Below are 15,022 nucleotides of genomic sequence, written 5' to 3'. Positions count from 1 at the left end.
GCATGATATCATTCTTGATGCTCCGCCACATGTCGACTAAATCGCGGCATACAGTCGAGCTATAGACTAACTGCAAATTTAGCGCTGACTGGGAGACAACCCAGTGTTTCTTTCCCTTTTTTTTTGCTCATTTTTATTATTTTGATTTCTTTTTGTTTTTATTATTTTTTTCGGAAATTTTGAAAAAGCCAAAAAAAAATATTTTTGGCTCGCTCGATCGGCAACATCTTGCCGATCGAGCGAGCACTCTTTTCATTTGAGGCAGTAAGTTGGTTCTTTTTCTCTCGCTCGATCTGCAATATCTTGCCGATCGAGCGAGAGCGCTTTTGTTCGGGCAGTGAGTTGGGCCTTTTGTTGTCGCTCGATCCGCAACATCTTGTCGATCGAGCGATGGCCTTTTTACGCTAAGTTAAACGCAGAATTCCCCTTTCCCTCTCTCATTCTCTCTTTTCTATCTTCTAAATCCCTAAATCCCCAAAATCCTTTCTACCAATTTCTCTCCTTTAATTCTTTGTTCTTTCTTTTAATCCGCAGGGATTTCTCTCAGGCACCTCTACCGGACTTCGTTCTCAGTTGTGGAGCTTACGTTTCTTCAAGGAGGCACCGGATATTTTTTTCGCACGCCAAGTGTTCGACGTATTGCATCCTTTACTCTCGGTGTCATCTTCATTCTTTTCATGGGACCTAAACGCACCCGCGTTCAAGGAGAGTCCTTTTCTCGAGCAGCCGCTCGATCTTATACCGACTTCATCGGGCTCTTTGTCAATGACGCCGCTTGTGATCATTACATCACCGCCAAGGTAAATCATTCCCCCATTCCTGAACGTGGCTTTGAGTTAGAATTAGGCTATCCTGATATTTTTGGGACTATTCACGAGTGGGGTTGGACAAAATTCTGCGAGCCACCTCCTCCAGCTGTAGTACCGATTGTTCGTGAATTTTATGCGAATGCAGCAAAAAGGACGGATAGAAAGGCGGTTGTTAGGGGGAAACTGATTTATTTTTTTCCCCATAAGTTAAATGCTTTGCATGAAATATCGGAGGTGGACGATTTTCTCTATCAAAGCCTGCAAGCTGCCCCGGATTTGGATGAGTTTCTTGAACAACTGGCTTACCCTAGAGCTACATGGGTTGACCCAGTTTCTGTCGTGAACTTCAAGGAGCATTTCCTACGTGTGCTTCCTGCCTCTTGGTATGCTTTTGTGACTCGGCATCTGATGCTGATATTACATTCAAGCGAGGTAAATTTTGAGCGCGCTATCCTACTTTATGCACTTGATATAGGAGCACCAATCAATGTGGGGCGCGTCATCCATAATGAGATACACCGATCGATCCATAATGTCACAGTGGGTCTCTATTTTCCCATGATCATCTCTTTTCTATGCATACGCGCCAGAGTTGTTATTCGTAATGATGAAGAGTGGTTGCAGCCTCAGCGACCACTCGACTCCGCTTTTATCGAAGCCAAGAGGGCGCTTTCCCATGATCATCTCTTTTAAGAATTTTATGAGGGACGGACACTTTCAACAACTGCCAGCCCCACCAAGGCCACCTCCACCTCCTCGTCGCTCTCAAGCCGATGCCATCCGTGAGCTCACTGCCTACACCCATCATCAGGATGCATATAATACGGTGGTGGCTCATAATTCGCAAGCTGTGGATGCTCTATTGCGAAATCTCACATTGAAATTTGGTCTTGATCCAAATGCCGTTCCGGCTGCTCTGCCATATCCGCTGCCTTTTCCGTTCTAGTATGCCGCTCCTGTCCTTCCTCCAGAGGCTGAAGAGGAAAACGTCGCCGATCGTTAAACTAGGGGAGTTCCGTTTTCATTTTTTGCATCTCATTCTGTTTAGTTTTTTTTCATATTTTGTCTTGTAATGCATTGAGGACAATGCTTAGGTTGAGTGGGGGGGGGGGGGGGTTGCATTGTTTGCATTTTGTTGCCTTTGTTTGTATTGCATATTTCTTGTGTTGTTATGAATCGTATTGTTATTGTTGTTGTTTATGTTGTCAAAATGCATAAGTTGAGGATGAGTTATCTGCCTATGATGAGATAGTTGAAAAATTATGATTTTTTTTGAAAAAATTTACTCTTGATGGGATATGAGAAACCGTAGGTTGATTGTTGAATATCTTTAAGCACACATGTTTAACCAGTGAAGTGTAGTGATGTATTAGATTTTGTGGATGACTGTTGGACCATTGCACGATAATAGGTGTTTGTGGAATTTGATAGTGCTTGAATATTGATTTTTTGATATGGCATATAGTTTCTTGGGCGCACCTTAAAATTTTTTGTTTTATGAAAAAGAGAAACAAATTTTTTGAAAATCAATTAACTCCATCCGGGTTTCGAGCGAGATGTTTGAAATCCTATTCGTCTTGTTTGTGGCTAAGTATGCGGATTACATGGGGTTATTCTTTTGACAAATAATATAACAATTCCATCCGGGCGTGAGATGTGAATGAAATTCTATTCACTATTTCATAGCTAAGTTTGCGGACCTAATGGGATTTTAGTTCCATCCGGGCTATAGACGAGGGGATTGAAATTCGAATCCTATCTAGTTTTAGCTAAGTATGCGGGTAATTATTGGGACTTTTAAAATGTCGGGTGGAAAATCCGACGGTGCGTAATTATTCTCAAGGCAGTTGTGTTGTGTTGAAATATTGTTGGGAGGAGAGTTCTTGATGGTGAGGCTTACACTTAATTGTTATTGGTCGGCGAACAGTCTTGAAAGTTTGTCTTTTGAAGTTGCATGTAGCTGGGGTAACATGACACACACACAAGTTCGCATTCGACTGAAGGTGTATCATTGATGATTGAGAGTAGCTCAGAACTTGTTTTAAATATATGTGGTTTTCTCTGAGGCTATATTATTTCATAATTCTCCTTACTTATGTGTTTGTTTTCTTTCATTTTGTTTTGCATGACTTACTCGAGGACGAGTAAGGGTTAAGTGTGGTGGAGTTTGATAGTTATGTTTTTATTGCATTTGTTAGTGTCATTTTGTTGTCGTTTTGCATTTGTTTACATGTTTTATTGTTGCATTTTGTTCGTATTGCATTTTTTGTGTTTGCATGATTGGTTTCTCGTTTTTGTGGTTTCTCGTTTTGCATTTGGCTCGCTCGATCCGCAAGATGTTGCCGATCGAGCGGGCATCGCTATCCGGGAATAATTATATATTTTTGGAAACTTTGTTATTTTAGACTCTAGGCTTTATTAAGCTTTTAATTCCGTTTTAGGGAGATTTATTATCAGATTTTGGAGAATTTCTCTTGGAGGCTAGGTTTTGTTCTTCAATTTCTTCTCTAGTTTTCTTCTTTTCTTTGAATTTTTATTGATTTGGTGATGAATCGTTGTAGCTAAACCTTTTATACTTGGTTGAGGGAGACGAAACCTTGATATATTTAATTCATGAGATTTGATTCGTAGTGTTTAATTCTTGTTAAGTATCAATAACTGATTTGGTTTATTTCATGTTTGTATGCGAGATTTTAAGATTGGCCATCTTAGGATTTTGTTTTGCAAGCTATAGCTAAATTAGAATTCAAATCCGTAATTGTTTGAATAATCTAATTTGCGAAGCAAATACGTTTGATATTTTCTGCTGTTGAATTTATTAAATTGTAGGATCAATTATTGACTAGTCTAAATACAACCGCTGATGTTTGTGTTGTCTAGGTTCGTCAGTTTTACTAGTTTGAATGCTACCGTGGATTTAAATCTTGATTGCTATTATCTGGGTTAATTTATTGGTAAGGGTTAATCTAGAATGTTGTTTTCTAATTAACTAAAATTAAGGTGAAACAGGAATTCGATTTTCAATGACGAATATTTAATAGGATTAATTATTTTTAGGGAATCGATGATTGAATGAATGAATATCAAGGGTGTAGTCGACTGATACCAAGTCTCGTCTCTTATTAATTTCTCCAGTTTAATTTTCAATCTTGCAGGATAGTGATAATTTGAATATTTAATTGCTTAAATTTCTTAGTAGTTAGTCCAAACCTCAAAACCCCCTTTTTATTTACTTAGGACACATTAAATTTATCTTTCCTCGTGGGAACGATCCCTACTCTCACTACTACATAATTTATTTATCTGATTGGAGTCGGGTAATTTGGGCACGACACGACTAAGTGCTACCAACCACACACGGACCCATACACGGACCCCGTGCCTACGTCTGTGCCTAAGTCTTTATATATGTTTTGGAGGCAGAAGGCATACGGACCCTTGCACGGAGGGTTTTCCAGGGTCCGTGCCCTGCACATTTTTCTGCGAAAATAAATGAAACTTTGATCCAAACTCATCCCAAAACTCATAATTCAAATACACACTTCAAATATTGGTTTAACACTTCAAAATAACAAGATTTACGAAGAGTTTGATCAAAAGAAAACTTCAACTTGAAAAACTTTGCATTAAAACAACTCAATCTAAAAATACTTCAACACTAATTCAACTCTTTCAAAATCTAAAAACTCATACTTTTCATGTTACAAAACTTGATTAAAACTTTCATCAAAACTTCAAGAACACAACAAACCTTCAAAGATTAAACTTCTCAAACCATAATTCAAGACTTGTCAAGAACGATTCATGTTTCACGATTACAACAATTCATAACTCATGTTTCTTCAAAATCATAAAACTATTAAAACATGCACATCAATATGCAATTTCATATCAAAATAATTATACTCTTGAATGGGTTTCAAAATCTTTAAAATTGTACTTGCCTTGATTTGGAGGTTGAGATGATCCGGATTTTTGGAGACGAACTAACCACGAAGAGGAGCAAGATTGGAGTTTAACTTTGAAATTTCTTGAAGGAACCGTGTAGTGCTTCAGGAAGAATAAGAGAATAAGGATGAAAAGAAAAGGAAAGAAAGAAGAAGATAGACGTAAAGGAGGGGAATTATTGGGAGACAAACCCATAATGAAGTGGGGAACTTGGTAGAAGAGTGTTCATTTCAACAGTTAATTCACATCGTGGTGAATAATTAAAATGCATTCTACCACTCTTCATTGACTCGACTGATAAAAATATATCTCCCAACTCGTTTATTCAAAGTATATCAATATTATACTTAAAATACTCGTGAAAATATGTTCTAACACTTCGTTCGTAGGTTAGCCTCGTACCGCGAGTCCAGAATCAAACTCAACCTAAAATCATTTACTTAATCGAAATTGTTAAACGTAAATAAACATAATCATGAAATCATAATCATTAAATCATAATTTAAAAAATTTAAGTCATAAAATCATTTTAAAAAATTATTTTAAAATCATCGTATGCGAGTTTAGTGGATTTGGACCTTACAACTCTACCCTTCTTAAAAGAATTTCGTCCTCGAAATTTGACTCACCAAATAATTCTGGGTATCAGCTACGCATATCTTGTTTGGTCTCCCAAGTAGCCTCTTCCACTAATTGATCGCGCCATAAGACCTTTAACATCTTGATCTCTTTGTTTCTCAGCTTCCGGACTTGTGTATCCAAAATTTGAACAGGTACTTCTTCATATGAAAAGTCCGGCGTCCATAGAACTGGTTCGTGACGAATGACGTGGGAAGGATTTGAGATATACTTCCTCAACATCGAGACATGGAAGACGTCGTGTACTTTTTCTAGATTTGGAGGCAATGCTACTCGATAAGCTCTTGCTCCAACCTTGTCTAGGATCTCGAAAGGCCCTATATATCTCAGGCTCAACTTCCCTTTCTTCCCAAATCTCAAAACTCCTTTCCAATGTGACACTTTCAAGAACACGTGATCACCTACCTGGAACTCCAAGGCTCTATGCCTCTTATCGGCATAGCTTTTCTGTCGACTCTGTGCTGTCAAAATTCTGTTCTTGACTTTTGCTATCATATCGATTGTTTGTTGCACTATTTCTGGCCTTAATACAGCTCTTTCTCCAACTTCATCCCAATGCAATGGAGTCCTACACTTTCTCCCATACAAAGCCTCATAAAGAGCCATTCCAATAGTGGCTTGATAACTATTGTTATATGTGAACTCCACTAAGGGCAATTTCGATTCCTAATTTCCTCCAAAGTCAATCATACAAGCCCTGAGTAAATCCTCCAATATCTGAATCACTCGCTCAAATTGTCCATCTGTCTGCGGATGAAAAGTTGTACTAAAGGCCAACTTTGTTCCCAATCCATGATGTAAACTCTTCCAAAAGTTTGAAGTGAACCTGGGATCCCTATCTAAGACTATCCTTGCTGGAACTCCATGCAATCTAACTACCTCTCGAATATACAACTCTGCATATTGATTCATTGAGAAGTTGTTTCTGAATGGTAAGAAGTGAGCTGACTTTGTCAACCTATCAACTATTACCCATATTGAATTCATTTTTTTGTGGTGTAATTGGCAATCCAACCACAAAGTCCATGGTGACATCTCTCCATTTCCATATGGGAATGGGTAATGGTTTCAGAAGTCCTGCTGGCCTTTGATGTTCAACTTTCACTTGTTGACAAGTCAAACATTCGTTAACAAATTTAACGATGTCTTTCTTCATACATGGCCACCAGTATAGCATCTGTAAATCCTTGAACATCTTTGTACTCCCTGGGTGAATAGATCACAGTATGGGCTTCAGTCATCACATCTTCCCTCAGTGAATCTACTGCTGGTACCCACATTCTCCCTTTATGATGCACGATCCCTTCCTTCACTGTATACAATGCACCCCCTTCGGTTTCATCTTTAAGTTTCCAACTTAGCAATTGCTGTTCTGAAGACTGACCTGTTTTAATCCTGTCAAGAAAACTTGGAACCATTGATAAGGCTAATAAGGAAAAAACTTCCATCGGCTCAACTACTTCCAATCTGAGTCGTTCAAAATCTGCAATCAACTCATGTTGAGTTGTCATTCTGTTCAAAGTCGCAGACTTGCGACTCAAAGCATCAGCTACTACATTAGCTTTACCCTGTCGTGACTGCTACCAAATCCCTTGACTGAGTAGCCTTCCCACCGCCAATCCTGAAGCACGAAGGCTCCCAGGTACCGCTGGCATAGGGTCGCACCCCATCACATCTAGTAATGGTCATAGCCCACAACTCTCGGCATATACTGGACCCGGAATCCTGATGAAATCCCATCATCACAAGTCTCAACCTAACGAAGGTCAGACAGCTTACTGTTCTAAGGAAACAACCTAGAACAAAGCTCAACATTCTAAACCGAACAATACCCTTAATGCCTCTAGATGAGTCCACTCATCGCTGGCACTAACATAGTCCACTGACTAACTAGGTCAATCCTAGAAAAATGCCTAGACTAACCACAAGTCACACTGTCATAGTCGGCCCACTCAAATCCCATGAGCTGCAATAGTTGAACACTAATCAACTAAACCAAATCCAAAATTCCGCATGATCATGCAATCATTCATGAATTGCCGGATAAAAAGTACATGTATCACTTATTTCAAGTTATGTACAATTCTCTTTATACATACAGTATTCAAAATACAATGAAATGTACAAGCGAACTTGAAATGATACAACCAAGCTATGATGATTCATTACAACTGAAATACTATTTACAAATTACATCAATACAGTATTTAAATCATTGTACTAGTCTTCATTTCTTGAGCATGAAGCTTCTAATCGACACACGCATCAATGCAAGCGTACTCCCATCCAAGTCTCTCTAACTGTCCTCCTACAAAGAACTCCGGAGAAATGGCATGTGATAGCTAACCATCTATGCTCTGCATCAGTGCATGTCAGTCGACCTCTTCCGCTCACGATCTACCGTCAGCCTTCTTCTTGTAACCAAATCATGCTTTTGATCATGAAGTTTCCCGTTTGCCTACCGAACGCATCGATACAAGCATACCGGCAAAACTATGTTCTGCATGAGTTTAATGACCTTACGCTCGAAACCTATCATGCCTTAGGCACTCGAGGCATTCCCTGGTAAAGTTCTATCTGACAATCTCTCCAACTATGGCTGGAGAAGTAGTGTCATCATGGTAATGACTGTACAGATGCAAGCATCAAGTAAGTCCCCACCAATCCCCTGCCACTGCCTCTGGAATCTGGTACTCGATCCAAAGCTAGGATCCATATGAGTAGAAATCTCGAACGCTCAGACACGATCCATTACTCCTGTCTGCACTTGCTGGTATCCCATAAACCAATTCTTCAGAATTCCTGCCGATGATGATAGTCTCTGGGCAAACTAATCGCCGCATCATCACCTCTTCCAAGGTCTCATCAATCCTATAAGGATAATCCAAAGTTTTAATACTATATCCCAAGTCTCTTGCATGCATGCGCTTTGATACCAATCAATGTAGCGACCCAACCCGGATCCACTACCTAATCAGAGCTAAGAACATAATTAAGCATGCATTAAAATAAGTCGCTGCGAAAGACTTAAATAAAAGCAGACCGGCAGAATACAACCGGTTAAACAAATTCGATTATACAACCCAATCGAATTAATGAGCCTAAAGGGCAAAACCTACAGCTAATCCTGCTGTCTTCACTGGTCACTGGCCACTCCAAGCTCCTGGTGCTCAATCCTACACCTACACCTGCCCCATCGAATGGGGTGTCCAGATACACAGAAAAGAGTGGACGTGAGCTCTAAGCTCAATACGAAAGCAATGATATATAAAATATATGCAGCACATAAGTGTATTTAAAATGAGAGTAAAACAGTACTCAGAGGAGCCATGAATATACTAGGCAATATCGGGTAGCAAATCCATGGTGCCGCTCCTATATTCACCTATCAACTATAGCATCTCCTCCACCGTCGTGGTCGCTCCTAGTGATAGAAAAACCAGGGGCTGAGTGTCCCCAGACACGAATCCACATGAATTAACGCCTCACTAATGGAAAGTGCAAATGACTCACATCATACCAGATGCAGTCAACCGTAAAAACATGCATGTGCTAAAGCCGAAAAACATGGTAAAACAAGTAGCACATACTCATGTAACACATACAATATATATCATGCTGGTCATCTCAGTCAGTACTTACGTACCTTATTACAGGTAGTCCTAGCAGTCCCACTCTAGGTTCCAAGCCTATCAACAACTCTACAATGTAGATACCCATGCATCATTAAATAAGCTCTAAAAACCCTTAACTAAGCTATTGCATACTCCTAAATAATTGAAGGAGACCATAGCTATACCTGCGTCCTTCGTCAGCCCACTGATGGTGACTATCCCGCAACTAGGGACACACCCTTGCTGCAGCTCCACAGCCTTGAGCACTGCTCTGCTACACGAGCACCACTCCGCTACTATGTCAGACACTGTCTGACTATACTGAAATATATTCCCTACTCCAACTCTAAAATAAGAGTTCCCAAAGCCCTAAAATAGAGCCATGTGGGCGAAGGAGAGGATTTCGGAATTTGCACGAATGAGGAGCTCGGACCTCATATTTATAGAACACGTTCGGATCGTCCGAACTAGCCTTCGGAGTGTCCGAACTGCTTTGGGCCGTCCAATCGTCTCACCGGATTGTCCGATCTCTGCCACGTGTCAATCCAATCGCATGCAACCATGCACCTGTCCCGAACACTGTTCGGATGGTCCGAACTGCTTCTTCGGATCATCCGAAGTCACCCCTATGATGTCATCGATGACATAATATTTCAGGACAGCTGGCTGGGCTATATTTCGGGTCGTCCGAAGCCTTCAGAGCCTCCGAAGCCTGGCTCCGTCCATGTTCGGATCCTCCGAACTCAGGTTCGGAGCATTCGAACCCTTCGAACCTTACCCACCATTTCTGAGTGTCCTGAATCCGTTTCTGGACTCCATTAATCCATTTGGAATTTCCTTAATCATGTTTTACTTAATCTAAACATGATTACATGATTAATTATGCATTAATAGTTAATTTCGGATTCGGGTCACTACATTATCCCCCCCTTAAAAGATTTTGTCCTCAAAATCTAAGGTATAATCTCAAGAACGTATTAAAAATACTTGCCTGAGTGTCTGGTCAAAATAGCTTCCGAAAAACTCAGACTCTTGTCAAATTCCCTGTAAGCATCCATTAATGCTGCACCGCATTAATATTCTTCCAACTGAAAATTACTGCGCTACTGGTCGACAGTCGAACTCCTCTAGCGCTAGCGTGTCACAACACTGATACATCTTCCATCCTGACTATGATCTCACTGCTCACGAAGGATACAAACACCCGCTTGATCGAGATCATCATCCTAAGGAAAACTCTTAAACTGTCGAAGAACAAGTCATAACCTGACTAGTTTACTGCATCCTTCGAATCACTAATTGAACATAACCATCTAATGGTTCCAATAGTTCTCGGTGCTCAACACCTCTAGTCAGGAAACACTAATCCCAACACTGTGTTGACACAAAAAATTCCGAATTCCCTCTCAAGAGAATCTTGTTGACCCAAAGCTATACTCCAACATAACTGCTTAACGTGATTCCAAACTGGTCATCCATCTCATGCTCCACCGAACCGAATGAGCTTCCCAAGCAATTACTGGGAACTCAGAACATCCAGTCTAGTACCAATCACAGTTCATGTAACGCCCCGTTTTTATCTTAATTGATGTTATTTGAGATAAGCAGTGATTTTAGAATTTGAGATCGGACTTTTTATTGATCAGGGACTATTTTGCAATTTTCAGAATTTTTAGGGACTGAAACGCAATTATGGGATTTGTTATATTATCTACTTGACTTGGTCATTTTCTTATCCTCTCATCTCCTTCCCCAACCGTGTTCCATCCATTGAAGCGACCAAAAAGCTTCTCCAAGATTTTGTGATTTCATTTCTAGCTCAATCCGTCCGATAGAATTGATTTCTGACTTGATATCTGCGATCACAGCGATGAGTGCTCCGTTTGGAAGTAAGTTTATCTTAATTTTGAGAAGTTTGAATTTATTGATGTTGTCAGAATTTGTTTATATTCGGAGTGGATGATTATGAGTTAGCAGTGATCGTTTATCTAAGACGATTCGAAGATCTAACGACAATCGGAATTTTTATGATTTTTCTTGTCATTTTCGAAAATGATGATTTTGAGATGTGTTGATTTTATGTTGGGTTTGATGTTTGAGGATTGGAATGAGTTTGTTGAGCTGTTGTTTGGCTGTCTGTATTTCCGGATTGGTCAGTTTATAGTCGTTATGCCGTTAGTTTGAGTTTTGGATATCATTTCGATATTTTGATCGTATTGAGTTTTGATTGAGTTTTGATATCGTTTTTGATCCGTGACTTCTTCTGATAGATTGATTGGGAGTCCATGAAGTTGCTAGATTTGCAGCTTTTGGCAAGTTTGGAAGAGTTGAGCCGGTATAGTATCGATGTCTTTCTATATCGATTAATGAACTTGATTGGATAGTTTTTGAATTGAGAATTGTTGTTTTCAGATTGAAGTTTGGAACGACAAAGAAGAGGTATAAGACGACTTCAAATTGGAATGGGACGATTAACTCGAATCAAGATTGATTCGAGTGTCCTAGAAGAAATCACATACTGCATGTTTGATTGCTTATTTGATTATATGATTGAATTTATATTGAGTGCATGAGATTACATATGCATTCATATTGAGCCTTGATTTATTCAATTTGAATTAGACGATCTAGGGATTGTAGTTGAGTAGCTTGGTAGGCGATTTACTACCTTGTCGAGTAGCTCACTATAATGCTCTTGAGTCTAGAGGATTAAAGCATGCCATGTCCACCTCGAGAGGAGAGTTGGTGTGATTGTGGATGTTTTTAGCCTCGGGATCCCAAACCGAAGAAAGAAAGAATAGAAGAATTTCATTTGATTATCTGAGTCTGATAATCCAGAAGTTTAAATACATGCATATCATTTTAAATACAGTACTCGATTGGATTAATTGATTATATGGGGAACGAGTTCTTATATGACTTTATATGTTTATTTGATCGCATGTCAGTCTCTTTTACTGGGAATCTTATTCTCACCGGATTATCCGGCTGTTGTATTTGTTTGTATGTGTACTTGGCAACAGGTGGTGCAGGAACGAGTCAGAGACATCATGGCTAGGCGATTGAGAGAATAGAGTGAGGCTTGGATGTTAGGAGTCTTTTTGTAATTGAACTCCTTTTTGTATTAAATAAGTCCAAACTAGATGGACCTTATTATGCATGCTTTATTTTGTGAGGTTTGTATAACTCATTACATTTATGTCGTATCTGGTTGAATGCGATTTGATGTTGTTATTGTGGATTGAATGGAATTGAAAATTAGAGGAGAAAACCAGAATTTTTCTGGGCAGGGGGTCTCGCTCGATCGGCGAATTCTTGCGGATCGAGCGAGCACCTTTATTTGCGAGGCAGAGTATGTGATTTTTATGCTCGCTCGATCGGTAAGATTTTACCGATCGAGCGAGCACCTCTTTAAAAAAAAAAAGTTTTCCTTGAATTCTTTAATCCTATTCTTTTATTTGAGTTGATTAATTTAATTACCTTGAGATTGCATTATTAGAATCTAGGCCTCACATTAAGTGGTATTAAAGCCATAAGTTCCTGGATTTTGTTCTAGAAGTGAGCGGGGTAGACCGAGTCCTCTTGACCTTGATTTCTCGCATGTGATTGATTAATTCTATGATTACAGAATATGCGAGCATGCTTTATGGATTGAAAATTTATTTGAATTACGTGACTTGGAGATTCAAATTGTTAAAGCATGATTTGATTGAAATATGAACTGTATTCATGCATTGATCTAAGTTCCATCTGTCGTATTGGTAAGACGACCAGAGGTTTCTTAAAACTAAATGGTGAGATGTGAATTGAATTATCCGTGTTCTAACCCCTGTCAATTTAGATGGGTACTCGAAGAAGGCTAGACATGAATACTCCACCGATTGTTCCTACTACAGAAACTCCTCCGGTTATGACTCCTCCGGTGGTATAGATGGATGAAACGATCACGCCTATGGAAGCCTTACTGAAAAGATTCAAATCCTTCAGGCCACCGTATTTGAATGGGAAAGAGAATCCGGTAGATTGTGAGAGTTGGTTTGATGATATAGATCAGCTCTTCGATTCGCTCGACTACTCTGACGACCGCAGGGTTAGATTGGTTATTCATCAACTTCAGGGAGTGGCAAAAAGTTGGTGGATGACAACCAAGAAAGCCAAAGAGAACAGAGGTACGGAAATCACTTGGGCACTTTTTAAATCTGAATTCTATAAAAGATTTTTCCCAGTTTCCTATCGAAAGGACAAAGGTGCCGAGTTTGCAAATTTGAAGCAAGGGAATATGAGTATCGAGGACTATGTTGCGAAATTTGACAGTTTACTGAGGTTCGCCCCGCATATTGCCGACAATGAGGAGGCCAAAGCAGACCAGTTCATTAACGGTTTGCACCCTGACATCTTTATTCTGGTGAATACTGGGAGGCCAGATAACTTTTCAGATGCAATGGATCAGGCCAAGGGGGCAGAAGCGGGAATGTTAAGGAAGAGGGAGAATCAGTACCAGCCTCAACAGCAACAGCAGAGGAAGTATCAAAATCAGCCGCAGATGAATGAGGGTGGTAACAGTGGTGGTGGCAAGAAGAACTATTTCTGTCCCAAAGGAAAGCAGTTCAAGAAGTCTGGAAGCAGTTCTTCGAGCTCGAGTGGTTCGAGACAGTTCAGTTCTGGTCAGGGTTCAGGATCTTCTGGAGCTTTGTGTAGCAAGTGCGGAGGACGACACTCCAGCGACCAGTGTAGGGGAATCTTTGGAAACTGCTACATCTGCCAGCAGACAGGACATTATGCCAGACAGTGTCCTCAGAAGGGTTCTGACCAGACTCGGAGTGGAAATGCCTCTTGACAGTCATCTCAGTCTCAGAGGAAATCGACTGCAGTTCACTCTTTCCAACCTCAACAGCAGAATCGTCAGGGAGGTAATCAAAGTTCGAATCAATCTTCCCGACCTCAGGCTAGAGTGTTTGCTCTGAACGAAGATGAGGCTCTAGCTGCACCGAATGATGTGATTACATGTAACTGTAAGATTTTTGGTTATCCTGCATTTATTCTGATAGATACAGGTGCTTCTCACTCTTTCTTATCTGAGAAATTTGTGTCGATGCATGCCTTGCCTTTTGAGCCTTTGCCTGCTGTAGTTTCTGTTACTTCACCTTTGGGTGGAGGAATTGTTTTGAAGAATTTCGTTAGAAATTGTGGTTTGAGTTTGAAGGAAATTTGATCGAGTTCGACTGTATTGTACTTGGGTTGTCTGACTTTGACTGCATAGTTGGCATAGATGTTTTGACTAAGTATGTGAGACCTCGATTCTAAACATCTAATCTTGGGATTAAACAACACTAAGACAAGCAATAACCAAAGGTTAAAGCAATTAAAAGAATTTTTTTTTTTTTTTTAAAATAGTGCCTCGCTCGATCCGCATGATCTTGCGGATCGAGCGAGAAACTTTTGCCAAAGCTACTGCCCGGAAAACCCAGCCCTCGCTCGATCCGCAAGATCTTGCAGATCGAGCTAGCCACAAAAATTTGAAACAGAGGACTGCACAGCTTGCCCTCGCTCGATCCGCAAAATCTTGCGGATCGAGCGGTGACAGAAACAGAGCAAAACAGCAGAAATCATGCTAGAACTTGAGTCCAAAACCAACAACATTTTATCATGCATTTCAATCACAAGTTCTCCAACTAATACATGAAATTCTAGGGTTACACAACCGCTCAAAATTATTGGATTTGTAACGACAAACATTCAACACAGCTCGCATAAACAATACAATAACATAACGAAGTTCGATATCTAAACATGTTCAAATACAACTAGGTAGACATGCCGACACGACTTCTAAACCGAGTCTCACTACTAGCTCTCTCTCTTGTTGCTAACCAGGCCTTCGCTGACTTTGTCCTGCCCCACCTGTTGCCAAGTACACATACAAAACAAAGCAACAGCCGGATAAACCGGTGAGAATGACATTCCCAGTAAAAACAACATAACAAGTAATGAATATACAACATGCTATCAAAA

At 40.0% G+C, this 15,022-nt stretch overlaps 1 protein-coding gene across 1 annotated transcript; it reads left to right on the top strand.

Annotated features, from left to right (window-relative positions):
- Positions 1-13,289: 13,289 nt before the first annotated feature.
- Positions 13,290-13,847, top strand: LOC140877702 (uncharacterized). Its single transcript, XM_073281256.1, has 2 exons — positions 13,290-13,624; positions 13,709-13,847. The coding sequence occupies exons 1-2, from the start codon at positions 13,290-13,292 to the stop codon at positions 13,845-13,847; spliced, it is 474 nt and encodes a 157-aa protein (XP_073137357.1).
- Positions 13,848-15,022: the final 1,175 nt, after the last annotated feature.

Source organism: Henckelia pumila, chromosome 2, assembly GCF_033568475.1.
Source record: "Henckelia pumila isolate YLH828 chromosome 2, ASM3356847v2, whole genome shotgun sequence".
NCBI lineage: Eukaryota > Viridiplantae > Streptophyta > Magnoliopsida > Lamiales > Gesneriaceae > Henckelia > Henckelia pumila.
Note: the sequence above shows the minus strand (reverse complement) of the source record. Positions and strands in the feature narration are given on the sequence as shown.

Excerpts from the sequence above, each read along its gene's own strand:
- LOC140877702 (XM_073281256.1), top strand. The coding sequence starts at position 13,290 with ATGAGTATCGAGGACTATGTTGCGAAATTTGACAGTTTACTGAGGTTC. Across the intron at positions 13,625-13,708 it reads AAAGGAAAGCAGTTCAAGAA|CAAGTGCGGAGGACGACACT; the intron begins GTCTGGAAGCAG and ends AGCTTTGTGTAG.